This window comes from Camelina sativa, chromosome 17 (assembly GCF_000633955.1).
Source record: "Camelina sativa cultivar DH55 chromosome 17, Cs, whole genome shotgun sequence".
NCBI classification, from domain to species: Eukaryota; Viridiplantae; Streptophyta; class Magnoliopsida; order Brassicales; family Brassicaceae; genus Camelina; species Camelina sativa.
The window spans coordinates 8,224,829-8,241,170 of NC_025701.1; the positions used below are offsets into that span (position 1 = coordinate 8,224,829).

Sequence of the window (16,342 nt, forward strand, 5' to 3'; positions counted from 1 at the left end):
GTTTAAGTGCTTAAAACGTTATATTAATTAATAAAATGATTTTAATAAACTTCATTCGGTACCTTAATAGCTTTTGTACTCTGTCCTGTTTGTTTGACCATTTAGCATTGGATGATCCATTTAAATGATTATAACGATATAGAAGCTAGTTATGTATTCATACAATTAAGAAATATTGGTGAAATCTTCTCCTATTTAGTAGCTTGTGTGCTCCATCAACAAAATATTTTGATGTTGACTCTAGCTTTTTTCTTTCTATCAACAAAAGTGGAAACATAACTCTCGCACGAAAAGACAAAAAAAAAATGACGAGGAAAACCGAAACCGGATCAAGATGAAGAGAATTTTGTAACTTGATCCACACTTGTCACACATGCAAAACATGGATAATATACGTACACATATACAGAGTGCCAGTGTTGTATATATTTGGATCGTAATTAAGGAACTGTCCAGATTGAATGATGAGGTAAGATCAAGGAATGGATAGACACGAACAGGATCCACGTGTTCAGCTTCAGACACTCTCGTACCACATCTGTCTCCTAATTACTTCCACTGCGCGTCTTTTAAGCTCTCTCCTCTCTCTCGCTCTTCAATTCTTCTTCTCTTACCTTTTCTTCCTTCTTCCTTCAGAGGTTAATTTTGATACTTTCTGATTTAAAGGGATTTAAATGGCAACATCTGCTAGAAGGGCATACGGATTCGGGAGAGCTGACGAGGCGACTCACCCTGACTCCATGAGAGCCACTTTGGCTGAGTTTCTTTCTACTTTCGTCTTCGTCTTTGCTGGAGAAGGCTCCATCCTCGCTCTAGGTTTGTATCTTATAGCATCCCAAAAAGGGAACATTTTCAGCCATATAGTGTTGTTACAATCATCTTTACTTGAGAGAGTATTAATGAGAAGTAACACTAGCTCATTCACAAACTTTCTAGTTACGTAAACATTTTTAGATTCATCAGTTTGAATCAGGATTTTTGTTGTACCAAGTAAAGAAAATATGACCATCTGACATTGATGATTATAAATATTATCGTAGGAGCTATATATGCATGCATGTGTGATATGAACCTATATATATGTGTTATTGGACAGACAAGTTGTATTGGGACACGGCGGCTCACACGGGGACAAACACGCCGGGAGGGTTAGTTCTGGTGGCGTTAGCTCATGCATTGGCCTTGTTCGCGGCTGTTTCGGCAGCCATCAATGTCTCCGGTGGCCACGTTAACCCCGCTGTCACTTTTGCTGCTCTAATCGGAGGCAGGATCTCAGTGATCCGAGCTATCTACTATTGGATTGCTCAGCTTCTTGGTGCTATCCTCGCTTGTCTCTTGCTGAGGCTTGCCACTAATGGCTTGGTATAGTACTTCTCATCAGTTTCTATATTACTAATTATGTATATGATGACCGTCTAGTCAGGTTTTCGATTGGTACGGTTGTTGTAGAACCATGAACTTTGTATATATATCTCTGCTTATGACTGAATGTGATCATCTGTAATGCAGAGACCAGTAGGTTTCCATGTAGCATCTGGAGTTAGTGAGCTTCATGGGCTAGTAATGGAGATCATACTTACATTTGCATTGGTGTACGTCGTCTACTCGACCGCAATCGATCCAAAGAGAGGGAGTATTGGGATCATAGCGCCGCTAGCCATTGGGCTCATAGTAGGTGCAAACATTTTGGTGGGAGGACCATTCGATGGGGCCTCTATGAATCCGGCAAGAGCCTTTGGTCCAGCACTAGTAGGATGGAGATGGAGTAACCATTGGATCTATTGGGTTGGACCATTCATTGGTGGTGCTCTCGCGGCACTTATCTATGAGTACATGGTCATCCCCAGCGTGAACGAAACTCCTCACCACAGTATCCACCAACCATTGGCTCCGGAAGATTACTAGACCGGACCAATCTTCATATGGAGAGGGTTTTCTCTTTGTATAAATAATCTCTGTGTTTGCTTGTGTTGTTTGTCTCTCTTGGTTTTTTTTTCTCCCTGCAATTTCCTATGTATAATTTGAGTCCACACCAGAAGCTTTTTTCTTGTAATGTACTTATAAACAATAATAAAGATTTTCAATGATCTGATAAGAATGGAGACATCTATGGCTTTTCTCTCAAAGCGCTGTACATGTAACAACAATTCCTAACTTCCTCTGCTTCTATAAAATCAGTCTTTGTATCTGGAAACCTGCAAAAAACTTTACACATGTTAAGAAGGTCCTCTCATCTTTTCAACAATCTGTCTACTCTTTTCCTCCATGTGACGCCTTTTCTCTTCCAACTTCTCCCCCATTTTCTTCCCCAGATCCAACATCCTTGCTCGTCTTCCCACTTTCTTTCCCCTTGAATCATCATCTTCGCTTGAAAATATAGACCTAGATGGTGATTGAACAGCAGAAGACTCTCTGGTGCTCCCTCTTGAATTCATCTCCTGTTTTTCACTGCTGCTGGATAGCAGTAGTGGAGTTTTCAGTTCTTCCAAGGTCTTATCACACTCTAAAGTTACAGTTGAGGAATTTGACGATGGTGTAGACATAATAGCCTCTGCTTCTTCAGTATTCGGTTTCTGGAAAGCAGTGGCCGCTTTCTGCACTAGCTCAGACTGAGCACAGGAGGAAGAAGATGATATAGTTCCTGCTTCTGAAATCATCGGCCTCTGGGTGGCGCTTGCAGTTCTCTGCATTTTCTCAGACTGAACACAGGAGGAAGAAGTCGGTGGCTTGTCAGATTTACATCTCGTTTCTGTTGCCTGGGAGCAATTGTGATCGGTTTCTTGATTCAGCCACATGAATGGAGCGGCTTTGCGTTGAACCCAATCATCTTTTTCAGCAATCATCCAAGGAATTGTCAGGCTTTCACAGTTGGGAAGAACCACCGCTTCTCGTATTGCCGTCTGCAGAATCATAATGTAGTCTCAGTCTGTCAGGTCTAAGTTCACTAGAGGCCAAACAGAAGAGAACCCCAAAGGAGAAAGAAAGAAAGTGTACCTTAAACCGGTTGATCAAGAACATTGCAACATGGCTGCTGGTGATTTTGTGTTCCCCAACAGAAGATGCGAGATCGAATTCTATATCCGGCATGCTCGTGAATCCAAACCATAATTGATCAGAAGGAGGCGGCTTCATGTGTACCCGCAGTGTCCCTCGAAGAGAAGACACCCGTATTGACAAAGAGATAGGCACCTACATTTGAGATACAGAGATTTCTCTAAGATACCATATTGAGACATGAATGGCTGGAAAAAATAACATAACAACCCAGCCAAAGGTTATTTTAAGCCAACAAGCAGTAAAAAAAAGTGTCTTGTAGACATTTGAAAAATGAGAATTAACCTGGGAAACTTGTTCAGCAATTGTCTTAAGAATAGACTTCCATCTGGATACACCATTTGGACCTGCCTTCGTACCTTTTGAGCCTTTGGATTCATCTGCAACCAACAAAAAGATGGTAAGAAAATTCATTTCGTAACTATCATCCTGATAAATACATTTGAACAGGAGTCACTCGCAAGATCTCTGAGGGTAAAACAAGAGAAGACTACATTAATCCATATTCAGTAAACAATGAACTAGCCTGCTTTATTGGCTCCAGCGTTAACAGTTTCCGCAGGGATGACTAATTGCTTTTCAAAATCTTCAACACCTGCAGCGAAGTTTGATGGGACTTCCCCTGCAGAACTTGTCTGCAATCTTGTGTCGGTTATGCCTTTTTGTAGATCCACCTCGCGGATGTCAACACGTGTTTCAACGTCAATCACCGCTTCACCAGAGTATTCGATATCCAGTTCGAATGCCCACACACCACTCATCTCCATTGGAAGAACCCGTGTGGCATGTATATGAGGTGGGAGGTTTCCAGTGTCAACATCGGAACAGATTAGTGCACCTATGTAGCTTGGAGTCCTCATGTTGGATAACACCCGCTGTTTGAAAACCACAAAAGTTACATCTTTGGTTGGTTATAGAATCAGTTCATAAAAGGTTTCAGAATCTAGAAAAGTGCAGACCTGGATTCGTGCTTGCACTGAATTCTTCACTCCTGTTTTACGTTTGAGATCGAAAAATAGCCTAGAGATTAGCAAATTCCAGGCTAATGTTCCTTCATCCATGTCAACCTTGTCCTCAGAGTCTCCATCTGAAACCCCAGAAACCCCAGAAACATGACTGCTATGACTCACAGAACGTGAAAAAATAGGCACATCAGATTCATCTGTGATGTAATCTCCCATTCTTTTCCCTGAAAGGCTCCTCCCTGAGCTGCTTCCACGTTGTGAATAAGTTTTTCTGTCTTCACGATGTGATCGCTTTCTAGAAAATTTCCTCAAGAACAAGCGAACCTTTGAGGAAGAACCATCCGTTCTATTCCCTCTGTCAGGTGACTCAAAGCTAAACCCAAGCGATGGTTTCAAAAAAGAAGGATATGCCACATTAAGAGACGTCACATAACTACGGAAATCTTCCTTCAGTTTGGTGGAGTACCAAATAAACCTTTCTTGATTTTCGCAAGCAGCAAGACGAAGGGCTTTACACCATGACTCCTTTTCCCAAGAAGTCTCGAGATAGATGTAAAAGACTTGGTTTCCCTTATACAAGTCTGGAGAAATCTTGCTTTCAACTTTTATAGGATATCTTTTGGCCCTTTAAAAACAAAAATGGTGAAAACATTAGAACAATCAAGCTTCATATATTTGATTTAAGGACCTGAAGGGTTATAAACGAAAGAGACAGTACCATTTCCTAGTAGGGAGATCAGAGCCTGAAACAGCTTCTATAGAGCAACCTTTTAAAGAAACAATGGTGAGAGTGCCATCAGGCTCCGACAAGATGAGCTTGTGATCTTTGATCCTAGCAAATTTACGAAGGGGATGAATTTCCAAGAAGTCTCTCTTCCTCTTGTTCTCTTTTGGTAACTTTTCTTTCATCATCCAGTTCTTTAGAACCTCATCCAACTCCAAAATATATACCATTCCCTATGTTATTATTAAAACATACAAAAACAGAGAATTCTGAGAAAGACATCCAAAAATTGCCAGAAACAGATTCATCAAAACGAAACGGAAGAAACATGCACACATTCCGAAATTATAAACCCAGAATTCATTTTTTTTTTCTTAAAGGATGAACCTTTCTCAACGGAAATACAAAACCCTTAAAGGAGAGATTGAGAATTGAGATCGATCACCTGTTTGTTGATAGAGAAATCGGTGGGTTGGCGAGGAGGAAGATTGGTGGTAGATGATGGATCATCATCAGAAGAAGCGGGTTTTGACTCAATTTGATCTCTCTTACGATTCAATCGCTTAAGAAGATACATAAAGCCAGCAGCTTCCGCGGCTAAGACGGCGAGAATTCCCAGGAAAAAGCCAGAGAGGAGGAACACGAAACACGCAAACGAAAACATCTCCAGGAACTTCTGAGCTGACGAGGAAAATGTGTGTTTGTGGAGGTGAGGGTTTCTTGAGAAGGAAACAAGCTGAGGGGAAGAGGAGAAAGAATCGAGGCGTTGAAGAAGTTGTTCATGTCAGTGTATAGAGAACAAAGGAGGAGGAGGAGAAAGAGAAAACTGTGGGATTAGCCCATCATCCATCTCTGGAACCGCGATTCCAACTTCCAACCAAATTCTAATTTTTCTTTTTTTTTTGTTGCCTTAAACAACATATTCAACCACGTCCTTTTTTTAATAATTAAAACTCAATTAAAATTAGATTTATTTTTAATAATGTTTTGAAAAAAAAAAAAATGTATGAATGAGAGATGCCCTTCCATTGCTTTTGCAATATAAAGGTACCACAAAAAAAACCTAGTATGTAGTCAAAGTATATGATAATAATGATATTTAAGATCACCAAATTTTTGTTCAAATTAGCAAACCAAGTGAGTGACCAAAATTGTAATTAAAGAAACATTTTTCTGCCCGTAATTTTTCAAATAATGAAGTTATTTATAAAGTATGTGTCATGTTTTAAAAACATAGCGTGTTAAAAACGGAAAGTAAAAAAAAAAATACATGTTGGATATCCGAATATAAATAAAAGCTGACTTAAAGGCAAATCTATAAAAGTATATGTTGGATATCCGAATATAATTTTTTAACTTATTTTTAACTAATATAAATTAGTCTATTATAAAATCTATTAGTTTTTATACTTTTAAAGTAAAAATTGAAGCCAAATTAAGTTATGATAGACTAATTTAAAAATAAGGATAAAATATGTTCTAATTTATTTAAAAAATCACATTATATTCAATAATTATATATATTGTATTAAAAACAAAACTCAGATAAAATTAAATTATATTTAATATTCTATAAGTTACGGTCTGTCTTTAAAACGTATGTACTAAAAGAAAATAAAAACAACATAATTGCTTAAAAACATTTTCTATCAAATAGATAAAAAAAACAAAGTACAATGTTAATAGATTAACTGGAAACTAAAAATCTATTAGATTTGGTGAATTATTATCTAGAATTTATAATTTTTATATTAAAATTTTATCAAATATCAAAAGAATCAAACATTTACTAATTTCAAAACATGAACAAAAAGTAAAAACGAGAGGTAAAAAAATATAAAATACCTTTTGTCTCTTCTAAAAATAAGAATATGTAATGTGCCTTAGACATTCTTCATTTCGCCTTTTCACAAATGGTCCAAAATTTTGACTTTACTTATTTGTTTCAAACCTACAAAAATCACATAAATGAGAAAAAAATTAAGATATTTTAGTTAAACAAAATTTGATATTATAAAATTTAAAATTTTATGTGAGAGTTAGAATATGATGAAAATTTACAATGAAAAATTATTCTTGAATTACTAGAAAATTATTGAAAATTACAATGTTATGGTAGTTATATACAATATTGATAAATGATGCCTCATAGTAATATATGATATGAGTTGCAAGCTAAAGAAATTATAAATATATATATATATCCATTTTTTTCTTTAAAATACATATACTTTAGTTATTTCTCTCTAAATGTTTATAAACTATATATTTTAAATATTTATAAATTATATATATATATATATTAATCTATAGTTTAGTTTGTTTTAATTAGAATCAAATTATAAAATAATGTAATAATCATATCATGTTAATTGTTTCTATAAATTTAATAAATATTGGATAATATGCTACACAAATAAAAGAATAAATTGAAAATCTTGTAATGTATAATATCAAATTTATATATTATCTTAAATATAAATAATATAATTTATATCATATAAAAAAGTCAATTGAAAAAAACACTAAATATATTAAAGAGAAAATGACACATGTTGCAAGAAGAGAGTATCACATGACAATTTTTTAGAGCTTCTCCAAAAAAAATCTTACTTTATTATATAAAGATATAGAAAAAACTATAGAAATGGTATTCTCTTATAAGTTTTTTTTCATGTTTTTTTTCATGATATCAGTCACGTGCATAAGCCAATTCTAATAACCCAAACGTGGAGACCGCTATAATTCATGGGAAAACACTCAACTATATGATCTTTTGGTTCTCTTTAAACATTTTTGGTAAAAAGAAAGGTTAATTTGTTTTGTTTAGAATTAGCAAATGCAAAGTGTATTCGATCCTTCTTCGTCTGTAACGACGAACCAATCTACAGAGAAAAAAAAAACATCTGACAAGATTTGTTCCGACAACAAAGTTATTTGGTCAGAAAGCATAAAACAGATCCTAGAAAGAGCAAGAAAAAACATGAGGAGACACAACTCGCAAGTTTCATTTCCCATAGTCCCTCACAAAACAAACCTCTACATTGGCGAGTTGCTATGTATACTAAGAGTAGTAAAAAACTAAAAACAGATTTAAAAAAAAAAAAAAAAAAAACAGAGTCTTGTCTTTTTGAACCTACAAGCTCTTGTTCATGGAGAAGAAGATATGGTCATTGTGATCATGAACATTAAGCTGTTTCAGCCACGAATCCGCTGCACTACGGAGATAAAGTAGACGTTCGCGGTCACATGATTCTTGATTCCCCCACAAATCTCCTTGCAACTTGTAGGAAACTAAACCAAAAGGAGGCTCTCTTGGTCATTGATTCGTCCTCACAGCACAAAGTTTCTTCTTCTTCCATGGTTTCATTTATTTCATCATCTCCCTCTACCAAATTACCTAAGAAACCGAACATCAAAAGCTAGACGTCTCAGCACTTTGTATCAAAACATGTCTTTTAGGCTAATTAGCTAATAGTTTGTACAACACTCTTAAGGATTATACCATGCATGAACATAAGTGTCTACCTTGGAAAGCCGAAGATAGCGTATGATAACTCAAGAAACAAGTCGATAAGTCTTTATCCATCTTCCGAGATGGAATATGGTAGATCGGATACCTAAATTCGTAACAAAAGTTGAAAATTTCATCATCATTGTCTCGTTGAGGGCAGAACACACTTGCATATCAAATAAGCAGATCAGTTTCTATACTTACCAAGCAATGGCCATCCAACTTGCCGGAGACAAATCAACGTTCCTTAAAGTCATAAGTCCTGGATACTTCTCAGCCAATTCTTTAACCTAAAACAAACCAAATGTAAGAGAGACAACTCTAATTAAGTTACTTCATTAGGTCATTTCGACTAATTTAAGTGAATGGGATCACTAGAAAGGAAATGAAGGCAAACCTTGGTAGTAAGAGGAACCCGCAAGTGCGGTCTAGCGGACTCAAAGTACTGAAAATCAATGGAACCGAGCGCCTTATCACGCATCAACGAAGAAACGCCATCGATTTCATAACCAGAATCCTCAGAAACAGAATCCCATATTTTGCTAGAAACACTGCTCAGTGACCTTGAAAACTTGTCAATCTCACTATCATCACTCCAACATTCACTCTCACAATCAACCACATCACTCTGGTTCCTACAAAAACCATCTCACGTTGCTTCAGAACACTATTGTCCCCAATTGATAAAACTAAAAGGAAAAAAATAAGAATAAGTGGGAAAGTCAAACCTGGAAAAGGGTGAAGATTTGTTGTTGTTAGTATAGAGTTGAATGGCGGATAGATACGGGACATAGTACTGCATAACGGATTCACCATTGTTTAAATCAACCTTTGTTCCGAGTCCATAAGCGCTCAGCTCATCAAGACAGTCCCAAAGATCACTAAGCTTGAAACATTCAATCTCATCTTTGCTTTCTTGGATCCAAAAACTGTTCAAATCGTTCTCGCAGCTCTGCAAAATAATAACAACAACAAAAAGATCAAAGTTATTAGTATAAAGTAAAGTCCCATGCATGTGTTTAGTGATAATGATAATCATTTATCAAACCCACTTACAAAAAAAGCATTATAATTCAACACTGTTAATAGTAATAAATTCACCACACGAGCAGTTAATTAAACAGTAAACACACATATAATTACAATAGTTAATTGCTGAAAGCGATAGTCATCTAATGGTATAAAGATGAAGAAGACACATTCACAGGATATACCTTAGCAATCCAGAATATTCAAACCTATTTCACTATAAGACAAAAATAATTTGATTTTTTTTTTAATATTTCATTTTCAACACACAAAATGGCAAAATGCTGTCGCAAGGTTTCCACGTGGTGAAAGAAAACTACACGAAATGCCATGAAAACACTCAAAATTGTATTTTTAATAATTTATTGATTCTGTCGATATGTAATTAAAAAAACACGAGATTAATTAGGACTAAATCTGAGTATATATGCTTGACGTGGAGGATTCTCGGAAGCTAGAAAAGAAATCACACCAATAGAAAGAGAATTACAAACAAAAATAATTACTGTCGTAGTTTTTTTCATTAATAAAGGTAAAAAAGAAGAAGAAGAAGAAGAAGATGTTACAAAAAAAGGTAAAAAGGAAACAATAAGGTTACCTGTGATAAAGAGAAACAAGGAGGCTTTGGAGTGATTCCTAAAAGAAAATTTTCAAGATTTGATCGGAGTTTCGTCGACGATGATGACCTCCACCACATTCTCTCTCCCTCCATCTCTTACTTTTAGATTAAAATTATTCTATTTTAACAACAGCTTAATTATGGTTGTTTTGTCTTGTTTGACTAAAAACACCTCTCTTAGAAAATTTTAAGGAAAAAAAAAAACAAGAAACCGAAGATATGAGTTTACTGAATTTTAGATGAAACCTATGAGGAGAATCTTTTGGGGGAAAAGAAAAAAAAAACAAGAAGTAGCAGAGAGTTTGAATGAAGGTTTTTGTGAGTATGACTTGCTTCTCTCTATTTATTATATTATTTGCAAGAAGAAAAGAAAAAACGAACACGACCAAAAAAGCTTCTCTCTCTCTCTCTCCTCTGTCTTTTTTTCACTCTTATCGTGTAAATCTATTTTATGTTGTTGTTAATTCAGCAATTCACCTGTCTCTCTCTTCTCTCCCCCTTTTAAGATCTTATCGTTAATCTTTTTTTACTTTTCTTAGTTAATTTATTTTCAATACCTTCACAGTGAACTTTTTTTTTTTTCTTTGGTCAAACCTCCTCAAAGTGAACATGTTTCTAAAATAAACTATCGTGTAATAGTTGGTTAAGACTCATTAAAAAGTAAAAATCCAAATTTTTTTCAAAATAAAACTCGGAAAAGCTATTTTCTTTTATTGAACTGCTGTTAAAATGTTAAAGTCAAAGCAAAATAGCTAAACATAGATACTGATTTTTTTGCCACTTTTTCTTAATAAATTTTCCGTTTTCAGATTTTCATTATTCATCACCTTTTGAATTTACAACCAGAAAAAGTGATACATTATATATGTATTACATATATATTAATTTTGGTTAAATTCACTTTTATATGAACTTAAATAATAATATTTTCTCCACATTTATGAGATATATAATATATATATGTATGTAGCATATTAGAAGCCAGAATATGCATAAAACTTTGTAGATCATGGCATCATGCCAAGCTTTACAAACTACTTTTCAATATTAAAAAAAAAAAGGTAGTTAGTAGTACCGCAAAAATAAGGAAAAAAATTAGTTATTAAAGACATGTCCATCGGTGAACCTTCAAAATTGCGATGATATATTGATTTTATTAATATTTTAATACAAAACTATCTAATTTAATTAATTATTTTTGTTTTTAAATTGAGAGTATCTTGTTTTATCTACTGCGAGTCACGAGATCTCTATTCCTAGCTTTTTAATTCTTTTTTTGTCTTTTATTAAAAACACTCATTGTAGTATTACCGATGAGCTTGCTCTAATACCTTATGTATATACAACGAACGTATGTGGTCTAAGGAAAAAGGTTAGTAAGCATTTTATCCAAAGGTTTACAGTATCATCATTTTTTTGTGTGTGTGGGCGACATAGTAATAAAAGACTTTTAGAAGAAACAAACAGTGTATCTTTTACTAGTGTTAAATTTTGACAGAATGAAAAAAGAAGAAACCACAGGCAGACAGTAACTGTGTGTGAAAGAGAGTGATGAATTAATCTGGTCGCCACATGTTGTCGATGAAGCAAGGCTGCGTCGATCTCTCGCGTTTTGCTTCTCTCTCTCTCTCTTTCTATTTTGTCCTCTTCCTTATCTTGTCTTTTCCTTTTTTTTTTTTTTATCTTTTTCTTTCACTTTACACATACGAAAACAAAATTGGATTTGATAAATTACACTCGTCATGTATTGCATGTTTTTAATTTACTATTTACACTCTGATAATTTTTTTTTTTTCAACCTAACATTAAAATAAATTAAAAAGTGACTCCAAGGTTGGTTGACCAAACTGGAATAAAGGAGTTTACAAATGAGACTTCAGAAGCTAAAGGTCTAGAGGAGCGAGCAAGACAGTCTGCTTGGACATTTGACGTTCGCGGGATCTGGGTCAGGGTGAAGGAAAAGTAAGATGATCTGAGGGAATGAAAATCTTCCAATAAATGCGAAAAAGCTGGCCAGTCATCCGGAGCCTGCACCATCGCCACCAGCTCAGCGCTATCTGACTCAAAATTCTGACAATCAATCCCCGCCGCCCGAAGAGACTCCATAGCCCAAAGTAAGGCATTAAACTCCGAGTGAAGGGAAGAAGGACTACGACGAAGACTGCGAGCTCCCAAAAGTAGCGTCTTGTCATCATGAGTACCAAACCACCATCCCAAGCCCTCTAAAGGGTTAGAACCTTTCCAGGAACCATCAACCTTACAACGAACAGAAATAACCCTATCCTCCGGAGCTGGCTGGAGAGGCAAGAAATTCATAGAAAAGGACTTCGCCTCCTCCCACAAAAGTTTGTCGTTTGTCGCCTGATTTATAATATCCATTGGCTCAGCCTCTACTCCTTGAAAAACCTTTTTATTCCTGTCTTTCCAAATTGTCCAAAGCATCCAAGGCAACAAATATCCAATAGTCGAACCCCCGGAGCTTGATAAGACCTTAGAATATATGAAATCTAAATTTGAATACACGGATCCATGAGGAAAGCCAGACGTCGGTATATGTATCGGCGATAACTCCCAAACCAACCGGGATCGTACACACTCAAAAAGAGCGTGATTAATAGACTCCACCACAAAACCGCACCGTTGACACGTAACATCACAACGTACACCCCGATGAGCGATCCGTTCCTTTACAGGAAGACTACCAGACGCCACCTGCCAGAAAAAATGTTGAACCTTTGAAGGGACTTCAAGTTTCCAAGCTTGTGCCCGTAAAACTGTACATGTTGGCCCAAATTCGACTTCCTTCTGTAATTCCCGTGCTAGCCTATAACCAGATCTCACAGAATACTTACCAGACTTAGTATAATGCCAAATCAATCTATCCGAACGAAATGACTTACTAACCGGCAAACTCTGTATAAGCGGAATATCCGCAGGATCCATATACTCCTCTAGTATGGGCAAATGCCAATCCATCGTAAGGGGATTAATTAAATGATTAACCTTCAAATTAGGATGTAGGGTTCTTCCCCTACCAGACGTTGGTCTTGGCTGGTGGTCTGGTATCCAAGGATCCCGCCAAACCGATATATCACTATCCGAGCTTACTATCCATCGTGCCCCTCATTCCACTAGTCCCTTAACAGAAAAAATACTCCTCCACGCAAAGGATAGAGAATATGGTTTAGTTGCCCGTAATGGATGTTTTCTCCGGAAGTAACAACCACGCATCACCCGAGCCATTAAAGAATTCGGGTAATGAATCAGTCTCCAATACTGCTTAGCCAACATTGCATCATTAAATTCTTCCAAAGCTCGAAACCCCAAACCCCTATCACACTTATCCTTGCACATTTTATCCCAAGCTACCCAATGATGCCTCTAACCTTACCATTAGACTTCCACCAAAATCTTGATATGACTCCCGTAAATTTGGTCGTTAATGTCTGTGGCAATTTAAAACACGACATAACATCACATGAGTACTCTGATAATTTAACAGATAAAATATCAAGAACTAAATAAGTCAATAACATTTAATTCTGTTAATGTCTCTCTCTCTACTGGTTTCTTTAGAATTGAGTCACGTGTTTTGGTCTCTTCTTGTCGTTTTCCTCGTTTCTAATAATCAATCATTTTTTATTTTATTTTTGTAACGAATACAATAACTTATCACCTCAATTTTCTCGTCTTTGCGGTGATATTGACTTTAGTTTGCTTGAGAATTAGTCTGTATATATTGAATTATTATTGAATTATTTTTCTTATTAGAAAAAGAACAAAAGTTAAGTAAAAGCTATTTTTGTCACCAGATACATAGTATTTGTTTCTTTTTTCCTCACAGTAAACACGGATTCAATAGTTCAAAGAAAAAAAAGCACGGTTTCAAAATACCTTTGGAAAAAACGAAAGTTTCAATTATTGGGCCTCAAGATCCATTACTATACGTTCCATTTTGTTTTTTGGGCTTTGACTCTTTTGTTCACACATGCCTTGACCTAGTAGAATTTTATAAACATTTTAGCCCAAATATAACTTTCTTTGAGTATCTCTTGGTTCTGTCATGATGAATCTTTGGAAAATCAAAGGGACACATTTGTTTTTATAGCAAAGGTACATAAATGCCTGTCTCTGCTGTCTGAATCTGAATCATCAAGGATGAATGTCTAATCATACTGTTAGAATATTTATTTATCAAAACTACCATTTTTTTTTTTTTTTTAACATCTGATTTTATTAAATTGTGAAAGGATAATACAAATAGTTTGTCAGCCAAGCAGGTGGTGACGTAAACCTTAAATACATAGTGTCGATGCTTGTAGCATATTGAGATAACTTGTCAGCTGCTGAGTTCCTTTCTCTGTTTACATGATCCAAAGAGCATAGAGGAAGCTTTGTCGTCCAAAAACGAATATCATAGAGTAGAGTACCCAGTTTGTTGTGATCACCATTTGTATTGATTAGCTTAACCAACTCCAAATTGTCACTTTCAAACCAAACATGTCGTAAGCCGTGAGCCCAGATCAATTGTAGGACATGGAGGAAGCCCAATGCCTCCGCTTCTAATGCTGAGGACGATGGTTTCAGTTTCGAACATTCCGATTGTATTACATCTCCGTTCATATCACGAATTAGCCATCCTGTGTTCGTGAAATTTCGTCCTTGTATGAAACCACTGTCAAAGTTGCACTTTAGCCATCCTGCTGGTGGGGAGTTCCACTGAGTACTGCGATGTTCGTTTCGTGGAGGCCTAGGCATATTGTTATTGCATTCATTCGTTAATTCCTGGGATTGTTGCACATCCAGCCATTCATTGACATCTTCCCATCCTTTTTGTGCTTCAGTTGTTGGGTCCCGATTGATCTTACGGTAGAGGAAGTCGTTTTATTAGTTGATACAATTACAGAAATAAAGGGTGTTTTGGCCAAGTGCTTTTTTCCCTGTGCATATTAACTCAATCATATATGTTGGAATAATATTTAGTCAGTGAAATCCATGAGAAATATGTATGTTTTAGTTGACTAACAAAAATCGAAAGTCTTACCAATTGAAATATATAATTAAGCCATGAATGTATGCAAGTTTTAAAGTGGTTTTGGTTTATGGTTTTTAGATTTTGCATGAAAAAATTTAAACTAAAGATGGAAAAAAGTAAGTCAACCAATGAAGCATAGATTTAGATTTTCTTTGAGAACTGACAAAAACTATCAAAAGTTAGATTTTCTATATATATATATTTTTTTTATGAAAACCACTTTTCCCACAATTCCCATTGACTAAAAAATGAAATTTTGAGAAAGCTAAAACTAAAAACAACTTCAAAATCTACAATCATTCAAAAGCCTATACCTATAGTTTCCAATAATTACTTTTACTTACTTAATTTTGTTATCATTAATGATAAAATGGACCTACGATAGAATGCTATCAAAGGGTCCTTAACAAGTACCAACAAATGAAGAAGAATAGACTCGTACTCTTTTCTAATATTTCGGCACTTTTCTGTCAACAATATTTCAGCATTTACACACACATGTTTTATAATTAAAAGACAAATTATTATGGTTCTTGTTGTATCATATATGTCTACTACTACTACTACTTAGACCAAAAATATAGTGGATGATGAACTACAAAAAAAGACTTCAATATCAAACTCTCATATCAAAGCATATATTTTCTTCTAAGTTACTTCCTTCATAAGTCATAACTAACTAATCTATGTAACCCCTTGTCAATATCATTAAGGCACTAGTTATCAAAAATATACAATTCATCATCTATTAGAACAAAAAACAACAAAATAAAAATCTTCAGTCAAATAGTAGGGAAGTAAAGTAAATATACAACTTTAAAAAGGGTCAGATTTGGGGTGGTCTTATTCATTACTAAATGCAAACTTCTATCGACTACCAGACTACAATAAATGCAAACAACAACCAAAAAAGATGAAAATTCACCACATCAACAAAAAACTAGACCCCACTTTTATTTTTTCTTTTGAGATTTTTCATTCAATTCTTCTCCCAACCATCTCTTTGCTGTCTTCATAACTATCTCATTTCTTGTTCGATTCAAGAACCCTTTTTTTCCAAAAACAAATCAATAAAAGAAAACTCATTATCTTGTTAGATGATATAGATAAAAAAGAGAGAGAAAAAAAAAAGAAAAGAAGAAGGAGAAAGAGAAGTGTTTGTTGTGTTTCAGTCATTCAACAAAGTTCATGAGAATAGAAACGAGTCCAAGTTTGTTGTTCATGCAATATTCTCATGACTCTGTTACATTACTAAACTCTTTTCTTCTGAATTTCTTCTACTTATACTTGATTCAATAACTTTTCTTATCTATCAGAGTTCAAACAACGTTCACACTTTTTCCATTTCCTTAAGACAAAACCCCTTTTTCTCGGATTCTGCTTTTTTTTTTTTTTTTTTTTT

The 16,342-nt window shown here is 35.1% G+C and overlaps 3 protein-coding genes and 1 pseudogene across 3 annotated transcripts; 1 reads left to right on the plus strand and 3 right to left on the minus strand.

Moving 5' to 3' along the window:
• On the plus strand, positions 565–2,098 carry LOC104756114 (probable aquaporin TIP3-2). Its single transcript, XM_010478644.1, has 3 exons — positions 565–816; positions 1,097–1,362; positions 1,510–2,098. The coding sequence occupies exons 1-3, from the start codon at positions 675–677 to the stop codon at positions 1,903–1,905; spliced, it is 804 nt and encodes a 267-aa protein (XP_010476946.1). The 5' UTR covers positions 565–674; the 3' UTR covers positions 1,906–2,098.
• Positions 2,067–5,631, minus strand: LOC104756113. Its single transcript, XM_010478643.2, has 7 exons — positions 5,189–5,631; positions 4,738–4,976; positions 4,014–4,644; positions 3,581–3,929; positions 3,340–3,434; positions 2,995–3,189; positions 2,067–2,900 (listed from the first exon to the last, which is right to left on the minus strand). The coding sequence occupies exons 1-7, from the start codon at positions 5,405–5,407 to the stop codon at positions 2,217–2,219; spliced, it is 2,412 nt and encodes an 803-aa protein (XP_010476945.1). The 5' UTR covers positions 5,408–5,631; the 3' UTR covers positions 2,067–2,216.
• LOC104756115 lies at positions 7,591–10,253 on the minus strand (annotated as a pseudogene).
• On the minus strand, positions 11,721–12,881 carry LOC104759275. Its single transcript, XM_010482220.1, has one exon. It carries the CDS (start codon positions 12,879–12,881, stop codon positions 11,721–11,723), a length of 1,161 nt encoding a protein of 386 aa, XP_010480522.1.